The sequence below is a fragment of the Natrix helvetica genome (assembly GCF_964273705.1).
Source record: "Natrix helvetica genome assembly, chromosome: 7".
Classification (NCBI taxonomy): Eukaryota; Metazoa; Chordata; class Lepidosauria; order Squamata; family Natricidae; genus Natrix; species Natrix helvetica.
This window is the reverse complement of record NC_138558.1, coordinates 42068435-42094237: the sequence shown is the minus strand read 5'-3', so window position 1 is coordinate 42094237 and position 25803 is coordinate 42068435. Positions and strand designations below refer to the sequence as shown.

The following is a 25803-nucleotide window of genomic DNA, read 5'->3' as shown; positions in this document are numbered from 1 at the left end:
TGTGATGGTGAACCTATAGCATGCGTACCACAGGTGTGTGCACTTCCCACTGGCCAGCTGGTTTTCGGGCCTCTGCCGCACATGTGCAGGGTGTGTGTACAGAGGCTGCGAGTGCATGCACGGAGTTGCACGTGCATGCATGGGGGTGGGGCGCATGTCGGGTCACATGCACATACGGGGTGGGAGGCACAAGGATCGCATACACATGTGCGGGGGGCAGGGCGTGTGGGGGTGTCACATGCATTGCATAATTGCATGACTGCATTCCCCACTCATGCTAGTAATACTATTACTAAATTTGCAGATGATACAACAGTGGTGGGACTCATCTCTAGGGGGTTGAGTCTGCCTATCAAGATGAGGTGGACTCGTTGCTTAACACAGCTTTTATTGTTCAATCTGTTTACATGAGAAAGCTATTAGGTGGTATCTATAACTGATCCTTTATAGACTGGTGTGATTTGTTATAGGAATATGATAGCAGTTTGCATTTTTAGAGAAGACTTTTTTTTTTTCAATGCAGAATTGGCCACTAATAAACCTATTTCACAAAGGTAATTGATTAGTTTTGACAGTGTGCAGTTAACTAAAGTCTACGTTTATGGATTTTAATTCATTTGTACAGTGCAGAGTGAGTCCTTTTAGAAATCAGACAAAATTATGATTAAAACATTATTTTCAGTCAATAGGATTATCATCTAACTGCAGTTTTGCTGTGGAAATTTCATAGTTGCTATGGTTTCACCAAAACATACTGCTGATAATTAGTATTCAGTGCTTGAATACTGATATGAAAGGTGTAGGAAGAGTTAGGAAAATGTAGTTGGAACATAATTATTAGTTCAGGTAGCCCTCGACTTAGGAACGTAATGTAGTTTGTCCACCGTGGTCGTAAATTGTAATAGCTATAAAATGGATCAATCATTTATCAACCCAATTTTATCCTTTAATCCAGGGGTGTCCAAACTTGGGAACTTTAAGCCTTGTGGACTTCAACTCCCAGAATTCCCCAGCCAGCATGGCTGGCTGGGGAATTCTGGGAGTTGAAGTCCACAAGTCTTAAAAGTTCCCAAGTTTGGATACCCCGCTTTGATCCTTTTTCTGGCAGTCATTAAGTGAACACTGCTTGTGGAGCAAATACCACAGTTGTTAAGTGAGCCAATCATTCATTATGAGTGTGGTTTTCAGCAAAATTGCTGTAAAATGTCTTGTGACCATGGGATGTGGCACATAGCAATACATGCAGCCTGGTTGCCGAATGCCCAAAGTGGTCATGTGACTGCAGACCATTGGAACTTTCAGTCTGGATCATACAGCCACTGTAACTGAATAGCTGCTAAACAACCATTTGTAAGTCAAGGAGTATCTCTATCATTTTTATATAAACTATTCACTATCAACTATTCTGGATTCCAGTTAGTAGGATGGGATAGTAGCTACATTTTCCAAGTGCAGAAGGAATGTTTAAAATCTGATGAAATAACACTGAAGAATTCAAATCAATTTGTTCAGATGTTGCTATAATTAAATATTTTGCTTTCTACATTTAGAAAAAAAATATGAAAAACATAGAATAAATCTAACAATATGTACACGGTTGCGCTATAGGCATTTTAAAAGATCCTTGCTTAATACGGCAATACATTTCTAACACAAATCCTTAAGATTGTTTCTGCTGTATTCAGCTTCTACAGAATCATTTCTTTTTTCTCTTGCATGGAGGCAATGTCTGCATCATTTAAGGTATTTTTCCCCTTCAGAACTTAACGGTCATCCCAAATCACAATATACCCACTTACCAATTTTTTTAGTGCACGTGTAACACAGGAATAAAATAAAACTATAGTGGGAATCCTAAAACAAGTGAAACACAATGTTAGAAAATGACAAGGCTCTTCCCTGCCACACATTCGAACACACAAAGATTGCCCACCCTAGCAATAAACCAATCAAGCAAAAATGATATAATTGATTACAATTAATTGTCTTTAATCAGGCAAGACCCCTAGTTTTCAGTTCATCAAAGTTGTGGTTTCCTAAATGCAAGTGTACAGCAGATAATGCGCAGAATCCTTTTCCCCAAACAGTTACAACAGGTATTTGAACAAGGCTGATTGGAATGCCAAGTTGCAGAGATGTCTCTTTTTCTTTATTGTGATTGCTATCTCACTACTCACTCCAATCCCAAACCTTTTATTGGAAGTCTCCTGATTGTAAAAGTCAATAGCATTTACTTCCAGAGCAAAATAGTGATGGTTGTAATGTGAAGAAACAATTTGAATGAATACATTCTATGCCCAATGTATTAAAAGAAGATACATTATTTTAAAGTCTCATATCTACCATAAACTCTTCTCTAGTTTTACATGGCTCTTATCACCTGAATATGTTCAAGTGTCCCTTCCCTGCAAAATTTTGGCATTGGATAGCTGACAGTCTCTGTTTTCATGAAGACATGCTGAGAGAGGCATGTCTGCTCCGTTATTTTGAATTTTACTGAAAAATACTGTAAGATCTTATATCTAACAAGTACATGGGAACTGAATTGCAAAATTTCCCCTTCAATTTACACATATTTTAAAGACAACGCAACAGAGCAAAACATTTCACAATGTACAGTATATGATTAAACAGTATATAAGGAGTATTCTCATTTTATTCTCATCACTTCCATATCTAAATATAAATAATTAGAACACTGCTATGAAAATGAATTGTCAATGCTAATATATGTTGTGTAAAACTTATAAACTAGAAGTACACAACCTTTTCAAATATCCCAAATTTTATGGGTCATATTCTGGCACTTTTGGTGATTAGATCCTACTGAGATTTTTCAAAGATTAAAATATCAGGGAAAAATCCAAATCTACACTATTACAGTTGTAATAATATCATCACAATATCATCATGCTATCTCATTTATTCTCCACAAGACCATTCTGAAATATTTAAAATCTATTCAGCTACAGAAAATAATGTGCTTTTAAAAAAATATTTGAGACCACTGCAATTGAGGAATGTCATGCAGTCAGATCTATGCGTAGTGCCTGTTTAGAAGTCTAAAGTGACTGCCAAAGTGATTCTGAAAACATTTTTTTTTTCTTAAATTCTTTTCAGTAAGATGTACAATTTTCTCATATTCTTCCCTAACGAAACTGTTTATGGACCATTTTGAAACTGATTATAACCTATTTTATGTAAACAGCATTATGTGCAGCTTAAATGTATTAATTTCATCTTCCACTGTACATGCAAAGGCACTGATAAAACCAATTCTATAAAACTGTTAAGTTCCTTGGCTTCCGAAATTTCCTAAGTTTTAAATTTGGTTCTTAAATCAGATCATATAAAAGTTCATAAAAGCCTTCATTTAAAGTTTGTCTCTGCTGGATCCAGTTATCTTATTAAGAATATAATCTGAACCACAGTAAAAGTATGAACATGAGCATTACATGATACTTACATCTCTTCATATGTAAATCACCAGGGTAATAGTGAGAAATGCAGCAATTCAAGGATGCTCAGTTACAACAAAGCCTCTTATTGATACAAACTTAGGTCAAAGTTTTAAATGACTATTCTCAAGAATTTTTTAAAAAAAAACCATTTCAAGTAAAATTGAGTAACTGAATTCACTATCACAGAGTTTCAAAAAGCCTTGCTCTTAGCATGGTTCTAACTACCCTCCTTATTTTTATATATATAAATAAATGGGAAGTTTGTTTTGGTCTCTCAGTTATAAAATAAGAGAAATTATAATCTAGCCCTTATATAAAGGGATGCATGAGCATGATTGTCCAACCTGAGGCTAGTTTATAATTAAAACAGTTTTGCTAACTCAACTGAAGGCAGCAATCAAAAATATCTTCTGCTCATATCCAATCAACAAACAAGCTACTCAATGAACTGAGAAAGCTTTCTTTATAGTCCAAGGAATAAAGGTAGTTTGCAGGTGGAAATCACAAGCAAGATTTCCATTTAAAATTCAAGAACTGCTTCCAAGAGTGTGTTTAGATTATATATAAGGTTTATGCTCACGAGCTATAAATGTCGATGCAAAAACCACACCTATAATTTCTAAAGGATTAACACTTGTCCTGTATACCTTAAGATTTACATCATTCCCAATGTGTCATTTTCAAGACTTCCATTTTGTACTGTAACCATATTCTATGTTAGCCTAACCATTATTTTTATGATAATCAAGAGGTGTCCACAGATATTTCAAGTGACGATGCAGAGACAGCTAATTAGGCCTTGAAATTTTTCTGAGCACATCCATGTAGTAGTGGACTGAGTAGCTGGTTGATGAATGCTGACAGAGTGGATGAATTCTTCATCCTTTCATCAACAGTGCTTTTTCTACAAAAAAGTATGTGAAAAATAATTTGATTAATGGCTTCATTCTACATGATTACAGAAATTACAAAGTAAAGCAATGTTTCTCAACCTTGGCAACCTGAAGATGTATGGATTTAACTCCCTGAATTCCCTCGCCAGCATACATCTGTACGTTGCCAAAGTTGAGAAATACAGAATAATTTTATTAAATATGAAACAGCCATCAAAAATTTAAAAAAGAACTTACTTTAAGACCCAATGTTGTTTTCTTTCCTTGCAAGACTAGGTTTCATTTTCCATGGATAATGCAGGATTGCTCATACCTTTAAAAAAAATATTGCCTTAAGCAATGATTTCTTTGTTTTAAATATATTACACCTTGAAGCTTACTGACAACTAGAGCAGAAGCATTGTCTGGGTAAACCAAAGTGCATTAATACCCACTCACACTGCTTCTTTCTGTATTTGTGTACCTTCTGAGTGGTGTTCGTGGCAGCCCTTGTAGAGCATGTTGCAATAATTCAACTGCATAGTGACTTAAGGCATAAAAATTTACAATTACTGTGCACAATACAGATCTATGCAGACACTGCTGCTGTGATTTCCATTTGGAGAAGTGCAACTGAAGTTGGAAAGCCCTCAGAAATGGGAGAGCCAAAAACCCTGCCACTGTCTCACTGGGTTTAAATTTGACTCTTGTTTCTGCCCACCTAGACCCTAACAACATCCATATATTAAGACAGCAACTTTATATCACTTGGGCAGTCATATATAATTGAGTACCATCTGCAGGTTTATGGCAACTGATCCCATGCTGGCAGGTGACCTTGCCCAGCAGCCTTGTGTTAAAGTCTTAAACAGTATTCAACTCTTAAGAAATCCTATAAACAAGGCTCAATTCTCCTCCATCCCCTCCAAGCACCAGCTGAAATTAACCGGAGAAAAGAGTGGGATGACTATAAAACAATGTCTCCACCTTACAAACCCTGGAATTAGTCCAGAAGGAAAACACAATCAATGGAATGGAAGGCTGAGCCCAACATTTCTATTGCTAAGTGAGACAGTTGTTAGGTGAATTTTGCGCCATTTTACAACCTTTCTCGCTACAGTTGTTAAGTGAATCACTGCAGTTAAGTGTGTAATATGGTTGTTAACTGAACCTGTCTTCCCCATTGACTTTGCTTGTCAGAAGGTCACATGAGCCCAGGACAGTGACATGGCAACTGTCATAAATAGGAATCAGTTGCCAAACATCTGGATTTTGATCATGTGACCATTAGGATGCAGTCACATTGGTCATTAAGTGTGAAAAACTATCATAAATCATTTTGTTCGGTGCCGTTGTAACTTCAAATGGTTACTAAAGTAATGGTTGTAAGTTGAGGTCTACTGTACCAAGATATGTGCTCAGTCCAAACTTTCAGCTTGTGAACCTAAAATGTTCTCATTTTATCTTTGGCTGAAATGATCTGATTTGATGCCTCGGCCTAACAAGACACTTTTAAAACTTACCATAAAAATATTGTAACAATTTCTTACCTAGTTTGTTCTTTTCAGTATTTGCACTAGTTTCTGTCCAAGATTGAGGATCAGTAAGAAGGTGGCTCTGAGAATCTCGTAATGTCTTAGCCGGAAAATGGTGACTATTCTCACTGTTTAAAAAATGGTAAAAAAAAGTTGAATGAGAAGCAATTCCATGAACTAAATTACTGATCAGGATACTTGGGGAATATAGCTTTAGTTGAGTCTGACTCCTAATAATAGCAGGGGAACGCCTATGTTATTTACTTGCCAATAAGGTAGAGAGTTTGCCATATGGTAAGGAATTTCTGTGATGACTGCCCCTGATGCTTCCCCAGATGCCTTTCCAGATGTCAGTCCCCAGCACATCAGGAAGGGAGTCAGCTGATTGCTCCGAGATGGGGATTATGAGGCCAAGTGAGATAAATGGTCAATGGGAGAGTGACCGGATGAGCAGATGACTGAGAGTGGTTGGCTGAAGCACAGCTGAAGCAGGAAAGCCCTGAAGCTTCTGGTGGAGAAACCACAGAGCTGCAGCTGGTCAGTGATGAGGAAGAGGAACTGCTTTCTCCACCTGATCTGAGAACACGAAGGGCAGCGAAAAGGCAGGAGAAGCAAAGGTTAGTTTGGCTACTCATGAGGCAACAGCTTCATCCCTCTTGATGGGCTATACTGGAAACTGGCAATTTAACACAGGAGACAGATGGAGGTGATACTTAGAACAAAGTGTTCAGTTTCTTGGTCATTGTGATTCCTGCTTTGTTTTGGACTGACACTGTGCCTTGACTTTGGATCATGCCTTGTGGATTCTGGATTCTTGTCTCTTGAACCCGCTTGTATTGCAGATTTAATTTGTCTAGTGGACGTAGCTTGTAGACTCATTGGCTATTGCTCTGTGGACTAGCATTGGTTTGCTTTTGGCTAAACTTAATTGGGACAGTTGGGTCTTTGGTGAAGGGAATTGCTGAGGAATATTAATAAAACCACTAAACCACCGTCACATGTGTGAGTGAGCAGGACAGCACAATTTCCTTGTGTCTATTGTATAGACTGGTTATTTTTTCCTTTAGGGTTTCCAGGAGAGAAATACTTTACTTATTTTGCATACTTATTGCCAATGCATAATCACACAATTAGTTAAATCAAGACATTTGTAGGCTAGTGGCTTGGATATAATGAATGAGCTTATGTTTTCAGTATTTCAGTATATACATAGGCAGAAAACCATTGGCGTATTTTAGTGACAATCTCTTGAAATCATGCAAGAATCTTGGAAAATAGATTGCTGACAAAACCCCTCAGAACACTAATATATATTGTTGAAAATATATTGTCTCACAAAATGTTAAGCAATTTGTAATTATTCTTTAGCACTAAAACCAAGTAGTTTTCCCATTTTTTATGATTATTGAGAACTTATAAAAATAATGTGGAAGAATAATATGCATTAAATTGCAAGTATGAAATAGAAACTTTTAAAATGATTTTCTCTCTGCAGTCTACAACAACCAGACTGTTCAATGGCATTAGCATTGAATCAATAATATATTTTATAAATGGTCCTTGTTTGCTGACCACAGTTGGGACTGACAGCTTTGTCATTAACAAAGCTTTCACTAAGTAAAACTGCAATGGTGCTTGCTATTTTACTTCAGCCTTTTTTTTTTTGCTTTCCAGATCTGCAAAAGCTATAAATGTGAGGGTTGGTTGTATAGTTACTTTTGCATCACCAGTGTAACTGAAAATAGTTGTTAAATGAGGCGTTCACTAAACAAAGACTATCTGGTATTATTGCCTTTTGGATTGTTAACCTTTATTTTTTGGGTCAAGAGCATTCATGTGACATTGTGCAGTGTGGCTTGTAAGAGCAACTCCTGGAAGCATATCCAAATAACAAAACATGCCATCTCCTTTTATGTTTCATCATTTGCAATAACATAGACAATATTTTTTACAAGCACATGTCCAATTTTGAGGGCCTACAGTCACGTAAAAAAGTAAGTACACCCACTTTGAGTTCTATGGCTGTATGCATCAGGACAGAGTAAAAATTATCTGGTCCTTAACAGTTCTTAAAATAGGCAAATACAACTTCGGATAAACAACAACATGTGACATATTACACCATGTCATCACTTATTTTACAGCAAGAAAGCTTGAATGTAGAAGCCAGGTATGAAAAACTAAGTACACCTTATAATTCAGTAGCTTGTAACAGCTATAATTGGAAGTAATCTTTTTCTGTATGACTGTATCAGTCTCTCACATCATTATGGAAGAATTTTGGCCCAGTCTTCTTCACAACATTGCTTCAGTTCATTGAGGTTTGTGGGAATTTATGTACAGCTTTTTTGAGGTCTCACCACAGCATTTGAATCAGGTTGAGGCCTGGATTTTGACTGGGCCATTGAAACACCTTGGTTCTTTTCTTTATCAGCCATTCTGTTCTAGATTTGCTAATATGATTGGGAAGATTGTCCTGTTGTATGTAACCCAATGTCAGCCAAACTTTAGCTGTTGGACAGATGGCCTCATATTTGACTCTTGAACATTTTAGTATACAGAGGAGTTCAGGGTCAACTCAATAACTGCAAGGTGCCCAAGTCCTGTGGCTGTAAAACAAGCCCAAATCATCACTCTTCCACCACCTTGATGAGATGTTTGTGCTGCTATGCTGTGTTTGATTTTTGCTAAATGTAGCACTATATATTATGGCCACACATCTTCACTTTGGTCTCGTCTGTCGAAAGGACAGTATTCCAAAGGTCTTGTGATTTGTTCAGATGCAACTTTGCAAACCTAGGTTGTGCTGCCATGTTCTTTTTAGAGAGAAGAGGCTTTCTTCTGGCAACCCTTCCAAACAAACCGTACTTATTCAGTCTTTTTCTAATTTTACGGTCACGAACGTTAACATTTAACATGCTGAGACCTTAGAGTCTGAGATGTAACTCGTGGATATTTTTTTGCGATTTTCCTAAGCATTGCAACTGTCTTGCTTGCTTTCCACTTGTGAATAATCTTCCTTACTTGTAGAATGATGGATTTTTATTTTTTTTGGGAAATGGCTTATAACCCTTCCCAGATTGATGGGCAGCAACAATTGCTTCTCTGAGATCACTGCTGATGTCTTTCCTCTTTGGCACTATGTTAATACACACCTCAATGCTGGAGAGTAGCAAACTTCTAAACCTCAGCTTCTATAGAGGTAGTCATACTTGGCAATCATCAGTTGATCTAGGGCACTTGATTAGCTGCATCTGGCTACTACTTAGCTTCTTCATACCTATAGAAGCAGTAAGGGTGTACTTAGTTTTTCCCACGTGGCTTCTCCATTATGGCTTTAGTTTTGTAAAATAAATGATGATATTGTATAATCTGCTAAGGACCGGGTGATTTTTACTATGTCCAGATATGTAAACCCATACAACTTTAAGAGGGTGTATTTTCTTTCCACATACTTGTAAATAGTTTTGGTGTGTGAACAGATTAGCACCTGAGAAAAGACTATGAGAAAATGAAACATCAGCTATATGTAAATATTGCATGGTAAAAAATGTTTTAAGTTCAATTTGTTGACACCCCCCCCACACACACACACATACATAGAGGTCTTATTTACCCATTACTAGGTTATAATAGATGAGCTGTGAAAGAGATGCAAGTTAGGTTTGCTGCTTTTGTTAAGATAGAAAGATACAGAACAGAAATGGATGAAAGGCAATTATCATTTAGTTATTTTAGACATGGCTTAGCATTTGTTATCAGCTACATGAAGGCCATTATGTGCTTCCCCAGGGGTTGTACCACTGTGGTTGCATACTGAATGTATGACTTTTCTGAATGTTTCTGGATGGCAGATAATCACTATTAATGTGCCTGAAGTATAAGGTGATTATTTCTATACCCAATAACACACACACAATAATATAGAATCTTACATTGGGCCTGGGTATCTGAGACAACACTTATTTCCAACTGTTTCTGCCTGACCATGACGTGCAAGCAAAGTGGGTGTGATCCAGGTCCCCTCCATTAAATATTGCCATCTTTTGGGGCATAGGAAGTGTGACTTTCTGTTGCCCCTCCCCAATTGCTCCCAGAATAGCATTCCCACAGAAATAAGGTTGGTTCTCTCTCTCCTGGTGTTCCAGAAAGTTATGAAAATCTGCTCTGGTCCCAGACCTGGGATTGATATTTATTATTTGTTCAATTGTTCAATTTTATTTTGTTATTTCTGCTGTGTATTAGATTATTTTGTCTCTATAATTCAATGTTTTTAGATGGTATAGGTTTTCCCTAGCTTTGTACAATTCTCAGAGTCTACCAGAGCTGGGTGGCCAAGAAATTTAAATAAATAAATGCACACATACAGTATATACTGTACATCAATAACAACAACAACAACAATAACAACAACAATAATAATAAATGCAAATTGAACTTGAGCGACTGTGGAAAAAGAAATCATGTGTTGTCCCGATTGTAATTGGGCTTGGAGCAATACCAAAAGGGCTACCTCGCTATTTGGAAATTCTAAATTTACCTGACTTGAACATTCTGATTCTACAAAAAACCACCCTACTTATATCCTCCGACATTACCTTAAGAGTTCCTAGGTCCTAGGTTAGGACTTGAGCTGCTGAGCTACCAACCAGCCCCAAAGGCTGTGAATCTCATCAAAGATTAACCAAATAATAATAACAACAACAATAATAAAAACTGACTACCTACAATGCCATGACCACATTGCTAAGATTATTCACTGGCAATTGTGCCAAAAGTTTGGATTTGAGTACAGCCAAAACCACTGGGACCATCAGGTTGAGAAGGTTTTAGAGAATGAAAAAGTCAAGAACTTGTGGGACTTCAGAATCCAGACTGACAGGCACTTGGCCTACAACACACCTGACATAACAATAATTGAAAAGAAAAAAATATGGTTCATTGACATTGCAATACCTGGTGATGCACGAATTGAAGATAAACAGCAAGAAAAAAACCACAAAATACCAGGACTTGCAAATTGAAGCTGAGCGACTGTGGAAAAAGAAATCATGTGTTGTCCCAATTGTAATTGGAGCCCTTGGAGCAATACCTAAAGGGCTACCTTGCTATTTGAAAATTCTAAATTTACCTGACTTGAACATTTTGACTCTACAAAAAACCACCCTCCTTGGAACAACTTATACCTTAACAGTTCCTAGGTCCTTGGTTAGGACTCGAGCTGTTGAGCTACCAACCAGACCCAAAGGCTATGAATCTCACCAAAGATTAACATAATAATAATAATAATAATAATAATAATAATAATAATAATAATAATAATAATAATAATAATAATAATAATAATAATATAGACATACTTTTTATTTGCATTGTGTCCTGCAGGAGTAGAAGCTTGTTCAATATCTTGGTTAACAAGGCAGGTAGGAAAAGAGCATCCATCTCCTAGGCTGAAAATTGATTAAAAAACATATAAGCAAACTGCACTCAAAAGCTTAAGTGTTTGTTTTAAAAAGTATTTAGCTCACATAGTTTAATGGGGAAACAATGCTCTCTTAAATGCAGAACGCACCTGGTAAAAATTGGCAACAGCCAGTACTTTTTCTCATCTCCAAAGACTTCCCTTAGGTTTTTGCTGAAGCCCAAATTAAACCCATTTTTATCTGTTCCATGTCGAAAAGCAGGTGCTCGGAACGCCTCTATAAAAAATTGTTACATTATTTAACATTTTCAAAATAGCACTCTCAAAAGACAGCATGCTTTGTTGACAAAATAAAATTCTAATTCCTTACCTAAAGTTGATTTATTCTTACTGACCAACCAGCAATGATAACCAAAGAGAGAGGATAAACTAATTGAAAACATAGCTGCTGCAAAGAACAAAAACATAATATGGAACTTGGCTTGTGTGTCAGGAAGGGCGTTCTATAAAGAAAGAGAAAAAAAATGTTTCAATATTCTTTTAGACACGTAAATACATCTATTTAAAAATCAAGTTAGATCATGACTACATACAATCTTCTCTTATTTATGCCAGTGTTTTTTACAACTTGCCAACGTTAAGATGTGTGACTTCAACTTCCAGAATTCCCCTGACAGTATAAAGTCTACACATCTTATAAGTTGGCAACTTTGAAAAACACTGAATTATGTTATAACTATAATATAACAGTGGCACAGTAGTTAGAATGCAGTATTGCAGGCTACTTCTGCTGACTGCCGGCTGCCTGCAATTTGGCAATTCGAATTTCACCAGGCTCAAGATTGACTCAGCCTTCTATCCTTCTGAAGTCAGTAACATGAGGACCCAGATTGTTGGGGGAATATGCTGACTCTGTAAACTGCTTAGAGATGGCTGTAAAGCAATATATGTCTAAGTGCTGTTGCTATATTTGACCTAATTAAAGTGCTATAAATACAGGTAATCCCAACTTAAAACCATTTGCTTAATAACCTTTAGAAATTACAATGGAACTGAAAAAAGTGATTTATGACCAGTTTTCAAACTATGGTCACCTGATCAAAATTTGGGCTTTTGACAATTGGGAGCCAAGTGTTCACAATTTGTAACTTTCCCAGCCAGCTTCCAACAAGCAAAGTTAATGGGGGAAGCCAGATTCATTTAACAACTACATGATTCACTTAACAACTGTAATGATTAACAAAATGATCGCAAAATGGGACAAAATTCACTTAACAACGGCGTTGCTTAGCAATGGAAATTTTGGGTTCAACTGTGGTCATAAGTCGATGACTACTTGTATTGTTATACGGAAAAATGTAGAGGACTGTTTGAAAGTGCCTTAAGATAGTGTGCAAACCCAGTCATGGGGCTTTGTAAACCGCGGTTTGTTCAAATCCAACTACAGGTATTTGTGATTTAAATCATAGCTAATTAATTGTTAATCAAATTATAACTAAACATGATGAATGGACTAGGTTTATAAGTTGAAGCTTGATAAATTTAAGTGTACTCTGTAATTGACCTCCAACCAATTTTTTAACTACTAAAAACACTGAAGACAAATAAATCATTCCATCTATCTTATCTATTTATCTATCTACCTTATTTTTCAGAGTATAAGACGCACCAAGGTTTTGAAGAGGCAAATTAAAAAGAAAAAAGTTTTTGCTCTCTGCAAACCTCCCCAAAACGGCCCGTTTTTTGCAAAAATGGGCCCGTTTTTCCCCCCAAAAAGGGCATGAATTAAGAGGCTTGTAGAGTGTCCCTGGGGAGGTGGGAGGGGGGGAAAAATGAGCAAAAAATGTCCAATTTTTCACGAAAACTGGCCCTTTTTTGTAAAAAAAAAAAAAGGGGGGGGGCATTAGGAAGTTTATAGTGTGCTCCTGGGGGCTGGAGGTTAATTGAGCAAAAAACGGCCCATTTTTGCTCATTTCTTCCCTCTCCAGCCCCCAGCAGCTCTCTGAAACTTCCTACAAGCTATGCACAGCCATTTTGGTGAAGGGGCAGGGTTTCAGGAGGCAAAATAATGCTGTATTCAGTGTATAAGATGCACCCAGATTTTCAGCCTCTTTTTTGAGGGAAAAAGATGCGTCTTATACTCCAAAAAATACAGTAATTTCATTTAAAGACCCAAAATACTAATTAACACCCATAACATTTAAATACTGTACATGGAATATTTTTTTCCATTTTTTTATTTTTTATTCTCTTACATACCACTTTAAGTATACATTCACATAATTGTTATTCTTCTTTACATTTGTCATTCTTATACATTTATTATTCCATTTAATAGGTTATAATATAGTTTGGGTTGCTTTATTTACCATCCCTTCCGCCTGATGTAAAGGTGATTTTCCCTTTCTTTTCTCCCTCCCTTCTTTCTTCCTTCCTCCTCTCCTTCCCCTTCCTTCTTCCCTTTCTCCTACTCCTACTCTTCTTTTTCCCCTTCCTACCCTAGCTCCTTCTCTTTCTCTCCCTTCCACTCTCCTCTCCTTACTTCTTTCTTCTTTCCCCCCTCTTCCTCTTATTCCCTCCTCCTCTCTCCCTTTCTTTTTCTGTTGTTACAGGTGTCTCTTTCAAATCTCAGTTTATGTTTTCTTGGGATGGTATTTCCGCAAATATAATTTAGTATCATTTCTTATTCCCTTACCTTCGCTAATCTATCCTAACTATGTTCCCCCCCTTTATTTCTCACTCTTGAATATATACTTGTATATTTAATATTTTCTTTTCTGTTTTCCCCTCTTTAATAGTGCATCGTCTGGGTTCTGTATCTTCTACTTACTTTCTTTTCTAGCTTTCTTTCTCTAGCCAATCATGTAATCTTCTCCGTGTCTTGAAGTACACCTATTCCTCTTTATCCTTTATTTTCAGTGTCAACCTGTTCATCTCTTCACAGTCTAGTATTTTTTTTTATTATCTCTTCATCTGTTGGTAACTTATTTAATTTCCAATTTTGGGCAAATACAATTCTCGCTGCTGTAGTTACATGTATAATCAAATACGTATCCTCTTTCTTAAGTTTCTTTGGGATAATACCTAGTAAAAATATCTCTGGTCTAAATTCTATTTTTTGTTGTAACATTTTCTCTACCATACTCTTATTTTAGTCCAATACTTCCTTGCTTCTGCACATGTCCACCACATATGATAATAAGAACCTGTTGCTTGTTGACATTTCCAACATTTCACTGACTTGTCTTTAAACATCTTTGCTAATTTTTCCGGTGATATGTGCCATCTATAAAACATTTTGTATAAGTTTTCTTTGTGACATGGTTAATTTATAGTTCCTTACCCATAGTTGCTGCCACTTTTCTAGCTCAATCGTATAGCCAAAGTTCTTTGCCCAAGTTAACATTGTATCTTTAACCACTTCTTCTTCTAACCTAGTTCTTAATAGATGGCTACATAGTTTTTTGATTATTCTTTCTTCCATTCCTATTAGTATTTTATCCAATTCTGAACTTACCAAGTTAAAACCGTACTCCCTTTTATCTTTTTCATGTCTTGATTGTATTTGCAATTGTGAAAACCATCCTGTATCAATCTCTTGCTCTTCTAATTCTTGTTTTTGTTTTAGTTCTTCCCTTTCTGTTAAGATATCTTTATGTCTAATAATATTTTTCATATTACTAATATTTGGATGTGTCAATGCTTCCATTGTTGAAAGCCACATTGGTATTTCTAAATAATGTTTCCCTTTTACTCTTTGCCATATTGTTAATAATCCATTCCTTACATAATATCTTTGAAAATAGCCACGTGCCTTACTTTTACCATAAAATACTGTACATGGAATATGAAGTGGGTGGTGGTGGGGGTTACATATTCCTGATTCTCATTATATCTTGTCAGGAAGATACAATTTTAAAGACTAGCTTTAAGTAGAACATTGTTTGAAAAACTATAGAGCTATATATAGTTTAAGCAGTTTAAATAATTCGGAACATTCCAGTTATTGACTAATACCAATATATAATTAAATCCCAATGCCTGTCATATTCCCTTGTACCACACAACTATGGGTTTCTGGGAAGTGTGCAGTTGTGCTGAAATATCTACAGCTTTCCCAAGTTTCATTCTCACAGGAATCAGGAATCCTGACATTAGCTCATTTCAATAATTTTTGCCCTACATCTTCCAATGTCACCTAATTGAAGCTTATAGACACAAGATTTTCAATCGTGTATACATCATCAGAACCAGAAAATGAACTGAAACTTACTGTCCAGAATCTAATAAAATGCTGTAACTCAGTTGCAAAGATGAAAAGGCAGTACAATAGAGAGTAAGCCAAGAACAAAAGAAAAAACTTGTAATTTGAGAATCCAACACAGTTGTTCACCCTAAGAAAAGAGAATACAAACTGCTGAAAATGTATGTATGAATGGACCCACACACAAAATATCATTTATAATACTCCATTTGTTATTATGAGTAAACACACTTCTGTTTTTCATATTACAATAATTCTTTAAATAAAGGAGTTACATCAATGAATAGTATAACTCATAATAATATTACAAACATAAATAGTGACCGAAATTAAAAACAGAAAGTTGAACTGGGCTTAGTAAGATAGTTCTTTCAATATTTTCCACAAAATACACAGCTTTTGAACTGGTATATTACTCATTCCCTGGAGTTTCTGAAAGAAACTGGTTTCAACAGTATCACTAAAATCTTTTTCAGTAAAATCTTTTTTTTTTTTTTTGCTAATAAAGACAATCAGTTTCTCGATGTTCTTGATATTCATAATGACAAAAAATTACTTACCAGGGACAGTGATGATCCATTTTCAAAATACATCTTAAAAATACAAACAATGTAGATTGTTTTATAGAATTCACAGAAAAGTTAATCAGACTGCAACAAAACTTTTATACCAAAGACAATCTTAACCACAGAACAAGTTAGTCCATAACTTCAGTCGGTGTAACTGGACCAGCATCTAAATCAGGGGTGTCCAAACTTGAGAACTTTAAGACTTGTGGACTTCAACTCTCAGAATTGAAGAGTTCTGAGAGTTGAAGTCCACAAGTCTTAAAGTTCTCAAGTTTGGACACCCCTGATCTAAATGAGTAATTTCATTTGTGCTTGAGCTGACTTAGATATCATTCATATGATAACTTCCTTATTTTGTCGTACCATCAAATCAGCCTCTGGCTGGCATAAAATGTGGTGACTCAATATCAGAAGTTTGGTTTGGGTTCAGGTTTTTTGTTTTATGTCTTTGGTTTTAATAGTTTTAATATGCTTCTAATTTTTTTTATTTTTCATTAGGAGCCACCCAGAGCTTGATATAACATGGGTGGCTATATGTGCTTAAACAAATAAATAAACAAATAAACAAACAAACAAACAAAATTTCTGAAATCACTTTCAAAAGGCAAGATGGAAATAAATTCTGAGCTTTGCAAATATTGTAATCTTTGTTTCTTACTTATCACAGACAGAACAGTGATGGCAACGATCTGGTTTTATAAGTTGGCATCTATCACAATATCTGATTGCTGTAAAGACACAAAAAGATTCATGTTTACCCTACTTGCTGCCTTGGGTATATCTTCCTGCATATCCCAGACAACTGTGAAAAGTATGTAATAAAAAGTCATTTTGCTAACAATCTCATGTTTCTTTTGGGACACAAAAAAATAAATGGTGTTATACATTATACCCTGTTTTCCCGAAAATAAGACCTCCCTGGACAATAAGCATGCGCTAAAATAAGCCCTCCTCCAAAAATAAGCCAAACATATTTAAACTCACGCACAGTTGGTCTCCCCGTTTCCTCTAGTTGGTTGCCGCGCAAACAACACGAGGTGAGGCGAGACCGGAAGGGGGGAAAGGGAGAGGGGGACATGCCCCAGGCACCCCACACACCCTTACCTAATGGCCGCTCCCACAACTTTAGCGACCGCACTCCTGTCACGCTAATGGCCGCTACAAAAAGGCGGAAGGCCCAGCGACGTGCAACATGGAAGCAGCCATGAGGTGACCACACTCACCACCTCCAGCACCTCAAAAATAATAAGACCTCCCCGAAAATAAGGAGGATAATCAGGAAGACATCATTATTGACAAATATTTACCTCCAGACATGGTTCTTGTACTGATAGGGAGGTCCTTGGCTGCCCTCTTCAGCACTTCTTGATAGGTTTCTTTTCTAGGTTCTCTTTCCAGCAATTCCTTATCTGAATAGCTCAGATGGAACTAGGAAATAATGCAATTCTTGAATCATTATTTATTAACCATTTGGTATAATCATCTTTAAACATTTACCTAAATATTGGAAAGTTTGAAACTAAAGAGATAATTCTTTGCACGCAGATATGGCTGCTTCTTTCTCACTTGAGAAAGACTATCTATACAGGTTATCAGCTTATCACAGTAATGGAGATTGCCCATTTCTGTCGGAAGTCGTGGACTATGTTACATGAAGCACAGGATTAACAACTTTGTCCCTGCTTTCCCCAATGCACCCATTAAACAAATGCACGGGTTGTTAAGTAGAGAATGGGTGACTCAGGGGTGTGAGAAACCGAGGGAGGTGTAGTGCAGGCACAGGCACACCTAGGAGGCCTCCAGCCCCCTCTGAGATATCCCATGGTCTGCGTCCTGTCCCTTGGGTTTCCTAGAGCTCTATATGCCACCTCCATACCCCACCCCATCACAACTGCACACATACCTTTTGAAGATATCCAGAGCTCAGGAAGTTGGAGTAGAGAAGGCTGCTTCCTTGCTCAAGGGCACAATCAAGAAGAAATCCTCTTGCTTTTGCTTCCATTGCAACTATTTCCTCCCCAGCCAGCGTAAATCATGCCTATTTTGGTCCCTTGCAATCCTTTCCTCCCCAGCCAGCATAAATTAGTAGTGATTTATGCTGGCTGGGGAGGAAAAGATTACCACAGAAGCAAATGTGATGGGATTTCTTCTTTGCTCTGCCAGTGTAAAACTAGCATAAAACTAACACTGGTGGCGCCAAGAAGAAATCATACCAATTTACGTTGGGGAGGAGAGGATTGCAAGGAACCAAAATAGGCATGATTTCTTCTTAGCGTCACCATTAAACTAATCATACGCTGGCAGAGCAAAGAACCCCGTCGCTTTTGCTTCCTTTGCAATCCTTTCCTTGACAGCCAGCATAAATAACTACCAATTTAAGCTAGTTGGAGAGGAAAGGATTGCAAGGGACAAAATGGGCACACTTTATTCTTAGCTTTGCGGCATAAGACTAGGGCAAAGCTAGCACTGGTGGCTCTAAGAAGAAATCGTAGTGATTTATACTCACTGGAAAGGAAAGGATTGCAATATAAGCAAATGTGATAGGGTATCTTCTTTTTGATTGTGCCTGGTGGATGGAGCAAGGGAGAGGCCTTCTCTATCCGGACTCCCTGAGCTCTGGATAAGTGAACGAATGGTGACCAGGGAGTGGGGGTAGGGAGGAGTGGGTGGAACCTGGTATGCTGGCAAAGCAGACCCAATGCCTCTTAAGACCTGGCCAGGCAGGATGGGATGGTAATACATGGGTGGGTGTGCTGCAGCATCTATGTAGTTGGTCGTAAGGGCAAATGACCACGAGGCTACTTCAGGGTTCGTAACTTTGAAACAGGTTTGTATTTAGCTTTTGGGGTGCGTGTCGTAACTTCAAACGTTCGTTAAATAGCCCGTTGTACCTCAAGGCTCACCTGTAATCACATTTGTTTGAACATGAAATTATAACTTTATCCACAATTAAGGATCTGATTTATTAAAGCCTGGACTGTGCTGAGAGTTTTTTTTAAGGGAATCCTATATAATTACCCCTCCCATATTGCCAAGTGAAATTGGTAGGAAGGAAATACATTCATATTCTTAAAAACAAAAGAAAACAAATAAAAAGACAACTATTTAAAATTTTAATTTTTTAAAATTGTGCAATATTGAAAATCAATCCATCAATCTCTCTTCCCTATAAAAGTGATAGAATATTTCATATATTAAAACTAAATCTGCCCTTAACCTCTTTATAGAAATAATTTGAAAGGCAATTTGAAAATGAGGTTAAAAGACAATCTTGATCACTGTGAAGAGAAATCCTTGAATAAACCACAATATTATCAGCAATGTTTTAGGTCATATAATGAAAGAAGTGGCCCTTTGCAAGTAATTATAAAATGACTGCTATACATAGATTTAAGCCAATATTTTAAAATAGTGCTTTATTGTATATTAGTTAAATAATTAAAAAAATAGGTCTGCCTATAGAAACAAAAATGATTTTCCTTGTTTCCTTTATTAAGATCAAGGAATAATATTACATTTCTCCATTTATACATATATACATTGTAATTAATTATATATATTTTATTTAATTTAATAATTTGCGATTTGAAATACGTTAACATTATTCCTACCACAGTTAGTTGAGCTGATGATAAGACTAAGACAATTCAGTATTAAGGAACTGAATATACTTGTTGGGGGGTATTTTCCCTTTTATATGTCATATCCTTATTTCTATAATAGCAAATTAGGGAAAAAAGAATAAGTACATGAAAGATCACACGATATAAACTGATGTTTTTCAATAAACATTAAAAGCTTTGATATTATCAATAAAGTGCACATGTTGGTAGCCTGTGCCTTCAGATGAACAGATGGAAAGCTAGAGAGAATATATTTATGTAGGATATTATTTACTGTATACCCACAGAACCTTTGTGCACCAGAAAAAAAAACAATAAACAAGCTTTTTTTTTCCTTACAGAAAATTATAACTTACTTCTTTGGAAGGATTCATTGGTAATGTAAAGATTGTTTTCCAGTAAGACCACAAAAACATCATGAAAAATAGATGATATGCAATCAGGCACACCACTAAAAAAGATCATAAAATTAAGGGATTAAGCAGATAGAAATTGTCAGAGATATACAGACAACTAAAAAAGAAAAGAGCCAAATGTTCCCAATGGTTCACAATAAAGAACACTGCTACCACAACACCAACAGAATTATAAAATAATGGCTATTAAAGAAGCTACAAAGCACTACCAGAATGTATTCAGATATAAAACTTTGTAAGGAAGAAAATTCTGTGTGTTCTGTCATTTAAACTTTTCATTATCTATATCTGAATTCCTTGGAATGGATCTAAGGGGGCAAGAAAATCTTCTTAATGTGTCTATAGCAAGATTGGTTTTATACAATAATAACAAAAACTCAAGGGCCCTGTTCTAACAAATCAAAGATTTATGTCCTATTGCCATTAAGACCAATTATTCTTCTATAGCAGCTAATGTTCAGAGATATGGTAAACAGGCATCCTGATTAGTTAAAAATAAGGTAGTCAGAAACTACTAATCCATCTAATGCATCTTAAACTCATCTAAGCTGATCGTCATCAATGTAGTTTTACTACATAATATAATTAATGGATGGAATAAAAAAGTTGATAAATTTCTGCTCAAGAAGTCTACAATTTAACTACTAAAATAAAGAAGATATAATCAAAGAAAAACAAGAAAATAGCTTAGTTTGGCAATGATATTAGCATCAGTAGGAGATAGGACAAAATTCATAGCAATACACAAGTTAGACACTGTTATATATTCCTTAACAGTCTCCTGACTGGGCCTGCCCCATTTCTAGGGCAAGGAGTAATATAAGTACTACAATGTTGGTATTAATGCAGCAAATAGAAACATAGGAATGGGAAGGAGTCTGGTAGTATCAACTAAAGTTACCTCGATTTATTCTATTAAATTATAAAGAATCTGTTTGGTTGTATCTGGTCATACACATAGAGAAGATAGATCAACCTTCTATCCCCTTTTTCTTTAGAAAACCTGATGATCATTGCTTAGGTTTAATGATCTAGCTATAGGGAGATATAGAAACAAAAATGCAGCCCAAAATCCAATTTAAAAAGGCATGCAATCTTCAATAATTTATTGCTGAAATAAATAAAATTTTGATGAAGTGCCTGAACATATGCACATTATAGCAGCCTTAAATTCTATAAACTGCAAAGTAGGAAAAAATAGCTATTACTTACTTTTTTCTCCAATATTTGATATTGTTACTGCAAGAGAGAAAAGGAGGAAAGATCAGTGAGAAAACTTGACATTATTTGGACACAAAAAAAAGCATTCTCAGTTTCTGGAGTACATACTGTGTTTCCCTGAAAATAAGACAGGGTCTTATTTTCTTTTGACTCCTGAAATAAGTGCTTGGCCTTATTTTTGGGGAGGTCTTATTATTTTTGAAGTGTAGGAGCGGCAAGCGTGATCACCACATGACTGCTGCTGTGTTGCAATAATTTCGGGGAGGGCTTATTTTCAGGAGAGGGCTTATTTTAGCGCATGCGCTCAAACGCCCGATTGGAGTTATTATCCGGGGAGGTCTTATTTTTGGGAGAAGACTTTGTTGACCTTCTTGAAAGACATGAAGACCTTGGCTTCTCTCACCGGAGTTTGCCCGGAATCTTAATGGAACTCTGTTTGTGCGTAAGGTACAAACATACAAGGCATTATGTGTGGGAAGGTATTATTTTTTTTACAGAAGCCTTAATTTGGTTACTTTATGTTGTATATTGTTTTATTTTGTTTACTGCTGAGAGATCCTTTTGATGGGTAGCAATATACTATGTATTTATTAAATGATACATTAAGAAACAATGGGATTAAATTAGAAGGAAGTCAATTTCAGTTTGACATCAGAAAAACTATACTAATTGTACGAACATCAGAAGAACACATTGCCTCCTCATAAATGGTGGATTTCCCTTCGTTGAAATATTTAAACAGAGGCTGTATGGCCATTGTCACAGCTACTGTAATAAGGGATTCTTGCAGATTTAACTGAAGTATCTTTATAGCATTTTCCCAATCTTACATTCAATGATTCTATGAAATATGAATTGTTAAGAAATGAAATATTTATATTTAATTATTTTACAGAATGACTAATTACTAAGAATTAATAAATTGTAGCTGGTCTGGAAACTCATAATGATTTGACAGTTACAGTACTGAAATTTTGCTTTCTCTGTATGCATTTCAAAGACAGAGATTAGGAACATTCATTTGTAAGGATTTCCTTGACATTTTTGCTCATTTCCTCATACAATGAAGATTATAATTATTCTGATAAAACAGTGAGGTTTAGTTTCCATCTTTGAACATACTTCATCACTAAATGCCAGACAGTACAGATAAACAAAATATCAACTACTCTCATTTTGCATTGCTGCCAAATTCTCCATGGAGATAAAACCAAACCAAAATAGGAGAGTCATCATATAATTAAATTATGAACCAGGGGAGTGTGACATAAAAGTTAGATCACATCCTGACTTTAAAAAAGATTGCACCAAAAATAGTCCACCATTTTCTCGTTTGCTTTTTCAGATTTCAAGAAAAATACTGAGGGGAAAAATGTGAGAAAGACGAAAGAAAGGAACAGTGGATGTATATAATCAAAATCACTTGAATAGAATTATTCCACATTGAGGTGGTGAAGAGGTTTAGGAAGAGACTGTTGCTATGGATCCAAGAGAAACAGTAATATCGTCTACTATTCATTTCATTTTCAGCATACTTATCATATTAGGCTTCTCAGTGTAATTTATTTTTTAAATAATAGAATTGTCTTAGGTTCACTGACAGGCATAATGGAAATAAACAAGTATCTTCTAATATTCTCTCTCTGTCTCCCAAAAGATCTCCTTAATGCAGGCTGATTTTTCGTTTAGGTAAGAAAATTTGGGTATTGCTTATAAAGGCAACCTTTAATACAGACCTTGGACACTTCACGGATTTTAATAATGAATATTTCAAAAAAGAAGCAACACAAAGAATCAACATACCTGAAAATATTCAAATAAGGTAATATTTTCTATTAACATGCTTTAATGGCAGCCAACCTTCATGAAATTTAGATTATATGTCAGTTCAGATTCTGAAAAATACAATTCCTTATTTTATACCTATAATTACACCATTCAGCAGGTAATTTGGTTATAATTTATAATATAAAAGTGCTTAGAAGTTTTAGACCAGAGCAGAAAATTTAAATTGTGACATTTTTATCTATTTCTTCACTGAGCTTATTTACCCAGAAGATGATAAAGTACAGGTATTAAAAATCAAGTTCCTAATTTTGCTTTCCATTCTTAGAAATATAGCTTCACAGAGAATGTGTGTTTGTTTACATATTGCTGATAAACATTGCTGTTTCAATACCAGCAAGCACACACAGCGTTTTTTACTGCTTTGCCTTGGTTAACAAATGCTGACACTTACCCCAGGAGACGTTATTTCCTGTACAACAGATAGTAACTCTCAAGAGATCTCTCTTAATTAATTAAGTCTAGAAGTCTTAAAATCAAGCTCCTTTTAAAATTACCAGGTTGCTTTCCAACATCACGCCCCTACAGAATCCATCAATATTGAATATTGTCTTGTATTTTCTGTTATGGATTGCACCAGTAGAGGCTAAACCAATTTCGTTGTATACATGATGTACAATTTACAATAAATGCTGCTATTATTATTATTATTATTATTATTATTATTATTATTATTATTATTATTATTATTATTATTATTATTATTATTATTATTATTATTATTATTATTATCATCATCATCATCATCATCATCATCATCATCATCATCATCATCATCATCATTTTATTATTATTATTATCATTATTATTATTTAGGGGAGGGTAAAAAAGGGGACTCACGCAGACAGAGTTGGGCGACGTAGGCATAGTAAGACCAGGCCAGGATGCTGCAGATGAAGAGGACCGGCACCCAGTAAAGGAAAGGACCAGCACGCCGCCACAGGCAGTATCGCCTCCCGCCTCTATTCCGAGAGCAGCTGCGGGAGGAAGCCGTCGACCCCGCCGGAGACGCCATCTTCCCGCGCCCCATCTTCCCTTCTCCGATTAATCAGCCCTTCCGTCTGCCAGGAGGGCCCGGGCCCACACCGCACATCCCGGGCGGCAGCGACGGCGGCAGAAGAGGCTGGCTGGTTCCAGCGCTTCGTCGCCTGCCTCTTCAGCGCAGCCTTCCTCGGGATCAGCGAAGGCTGCTCCTCCTCCTCCCCACGATCGCCTCCAGCCGCCGACCTCTCCTCCCTCCCGCTCGGCCGTCCGCCAGTCACCGAAGAAGATCCAGCTGCCCACCTCTGAACCGGGGCCGTGGAAAAAGGGGGTGCGGCTGAGGACTCTCCCGCTAACACCCCAGGCTGCTCTCATTGACGGCTCGCGGGGCGAAGGGCAGGAAGGGAACAGACGAGGCGCTTAGCAGGAGGCGGCCCGGGCTTTCGGGATCCACCCATCCCGAGAAGGTCCGAGGGACGGACGGGATTGGTACCTTGTTGGAAAGGTGTATACAAGGACCGCGGGACACCTGCTGCAATTCCCCTTGTCCCTTCGTCCGCTCTTCAGCCTTTTGGCAACCGTTAGGCGGTAAACTTTCCGCCAGTAAGCGTTTTGCTAATCGACATCAAATCCCTACAGTAATGTTTGGGACTATGTCTTCGGATGGGAAGTTGAGGAATAAAGTTACTGGTTTGGAATGAATGGCAAGTTTGAATAAATATGACATGAGATAAGGGGAGGGCCTTTTCCTGCGATGTAGCAATCTTGCATTCAAAAGGAAATTTAAATGAAATCGATTTTTTAGAACGATCCTAGGCCAGCACAGAAGAAATTCATTTTGATAAATTAATTCCTGCAACACACCACTAATGTAATAACCTAACAGCATGAACTCCCTTTGAAATTTAGACTTATAGTGTGAATTTAGTCTTGTCATCCTGATCTTTTTTAATTGTATCCTGGTCTGTGCTTTATACTGTCATATATTACATATGCTTACATATGTTATATATATGCCGAATGAACTGTAAATGCCCAACACTTGGTTTGCAAATCACAGTAGTTGAATCCTCACCAACCCCAGTTTAATTGATAGCTTAATTCATTGTGTGAAGGATGGCTGGTTGCCATTATGACATGCAGAAGTTTCACTTATTTTTGAATCTGTAAAATTAAACCAGCATATTTAGGTCAATTCCTATTGACTACATGAAGAGATTCATATTGCTTTCTTTACAATAATATGGTAGTTGACTAGTAACTTCTTCCGGGATTTCTTTTTGATTTTTCTAGTTTGGTTGGGTTACATAGTTTTTCAGAGTGTTTCTCCATTTTGGTTTTCTTTTTGTAAAATAAATGACATGGTTTAATATGTAATGTGTTGTTGTTCATCTAAGGTTGTCGTAATCATTTTAGCCATTGTAGGATGAAGGTCTCTTCCATGTTTCCAATCAATACAGTCCTGAGCTTTCTTTTGCCAATTGGGCTCGCAATACTTCCTGATGTTGTTGATCCATTTTGTTTTAGTTCTTTTGTGGATCCTTTTTATCAAATGGGATTCATTCTATGACTGTCTTGGTCCACCTGCCATCAG

General features: G+C 36.6%; 1 protein-coding gene across 2 annotated transcripts; it reads right to left on the bottom strand.

The window, feature by feature from the left end:
• Nucleotides 1–1968: 1968 nt before the first annotated feature.
• ZDHHC2 (zDHHC palmitoyltransferase 2) lies at nt 1969–25561 on the bottom strand. 2 transcript variants are annotated; one of them, XM_081960246.1, is made up of 13 exons: nt 24069–25561; nt 21375–21401; nt 20103–20197; nt 17431–17551; nt 16782–16851; nt 16115–16147; nt 15564–15684; nt 11661–11793; nt 11441–11567; nt 11229–11318; nt 5884–5996; nt 4592–4667; nt 1969–4365 (listed from the first exon to the last, which is right to left on the bottom strand). In XM_081960246.1, the coding sequence occupies exons 1-12, from the start codon at nt 24256–24258 to the stop codon at nt 4627–4629; spliced, it is 1161 nt and encodes a 386-aa protein (XP_081816372.1). In that variant the 5' UTR covers nt 24259–25561; the 3' UTR covers nt 1969–4365; nt 4592–4626. The 2 variants fall into 2 exon arrangements, with proteins under 2 accessions (XP_081816372.1, XP_081816373.1); XM_081960247.1 differs by lacking the exon at nt 24069–25561 and adding an exon at nt 23187–23272.
• Between the last annotated feature and the right edge of the window lie 242 nt (nt 25562–25803).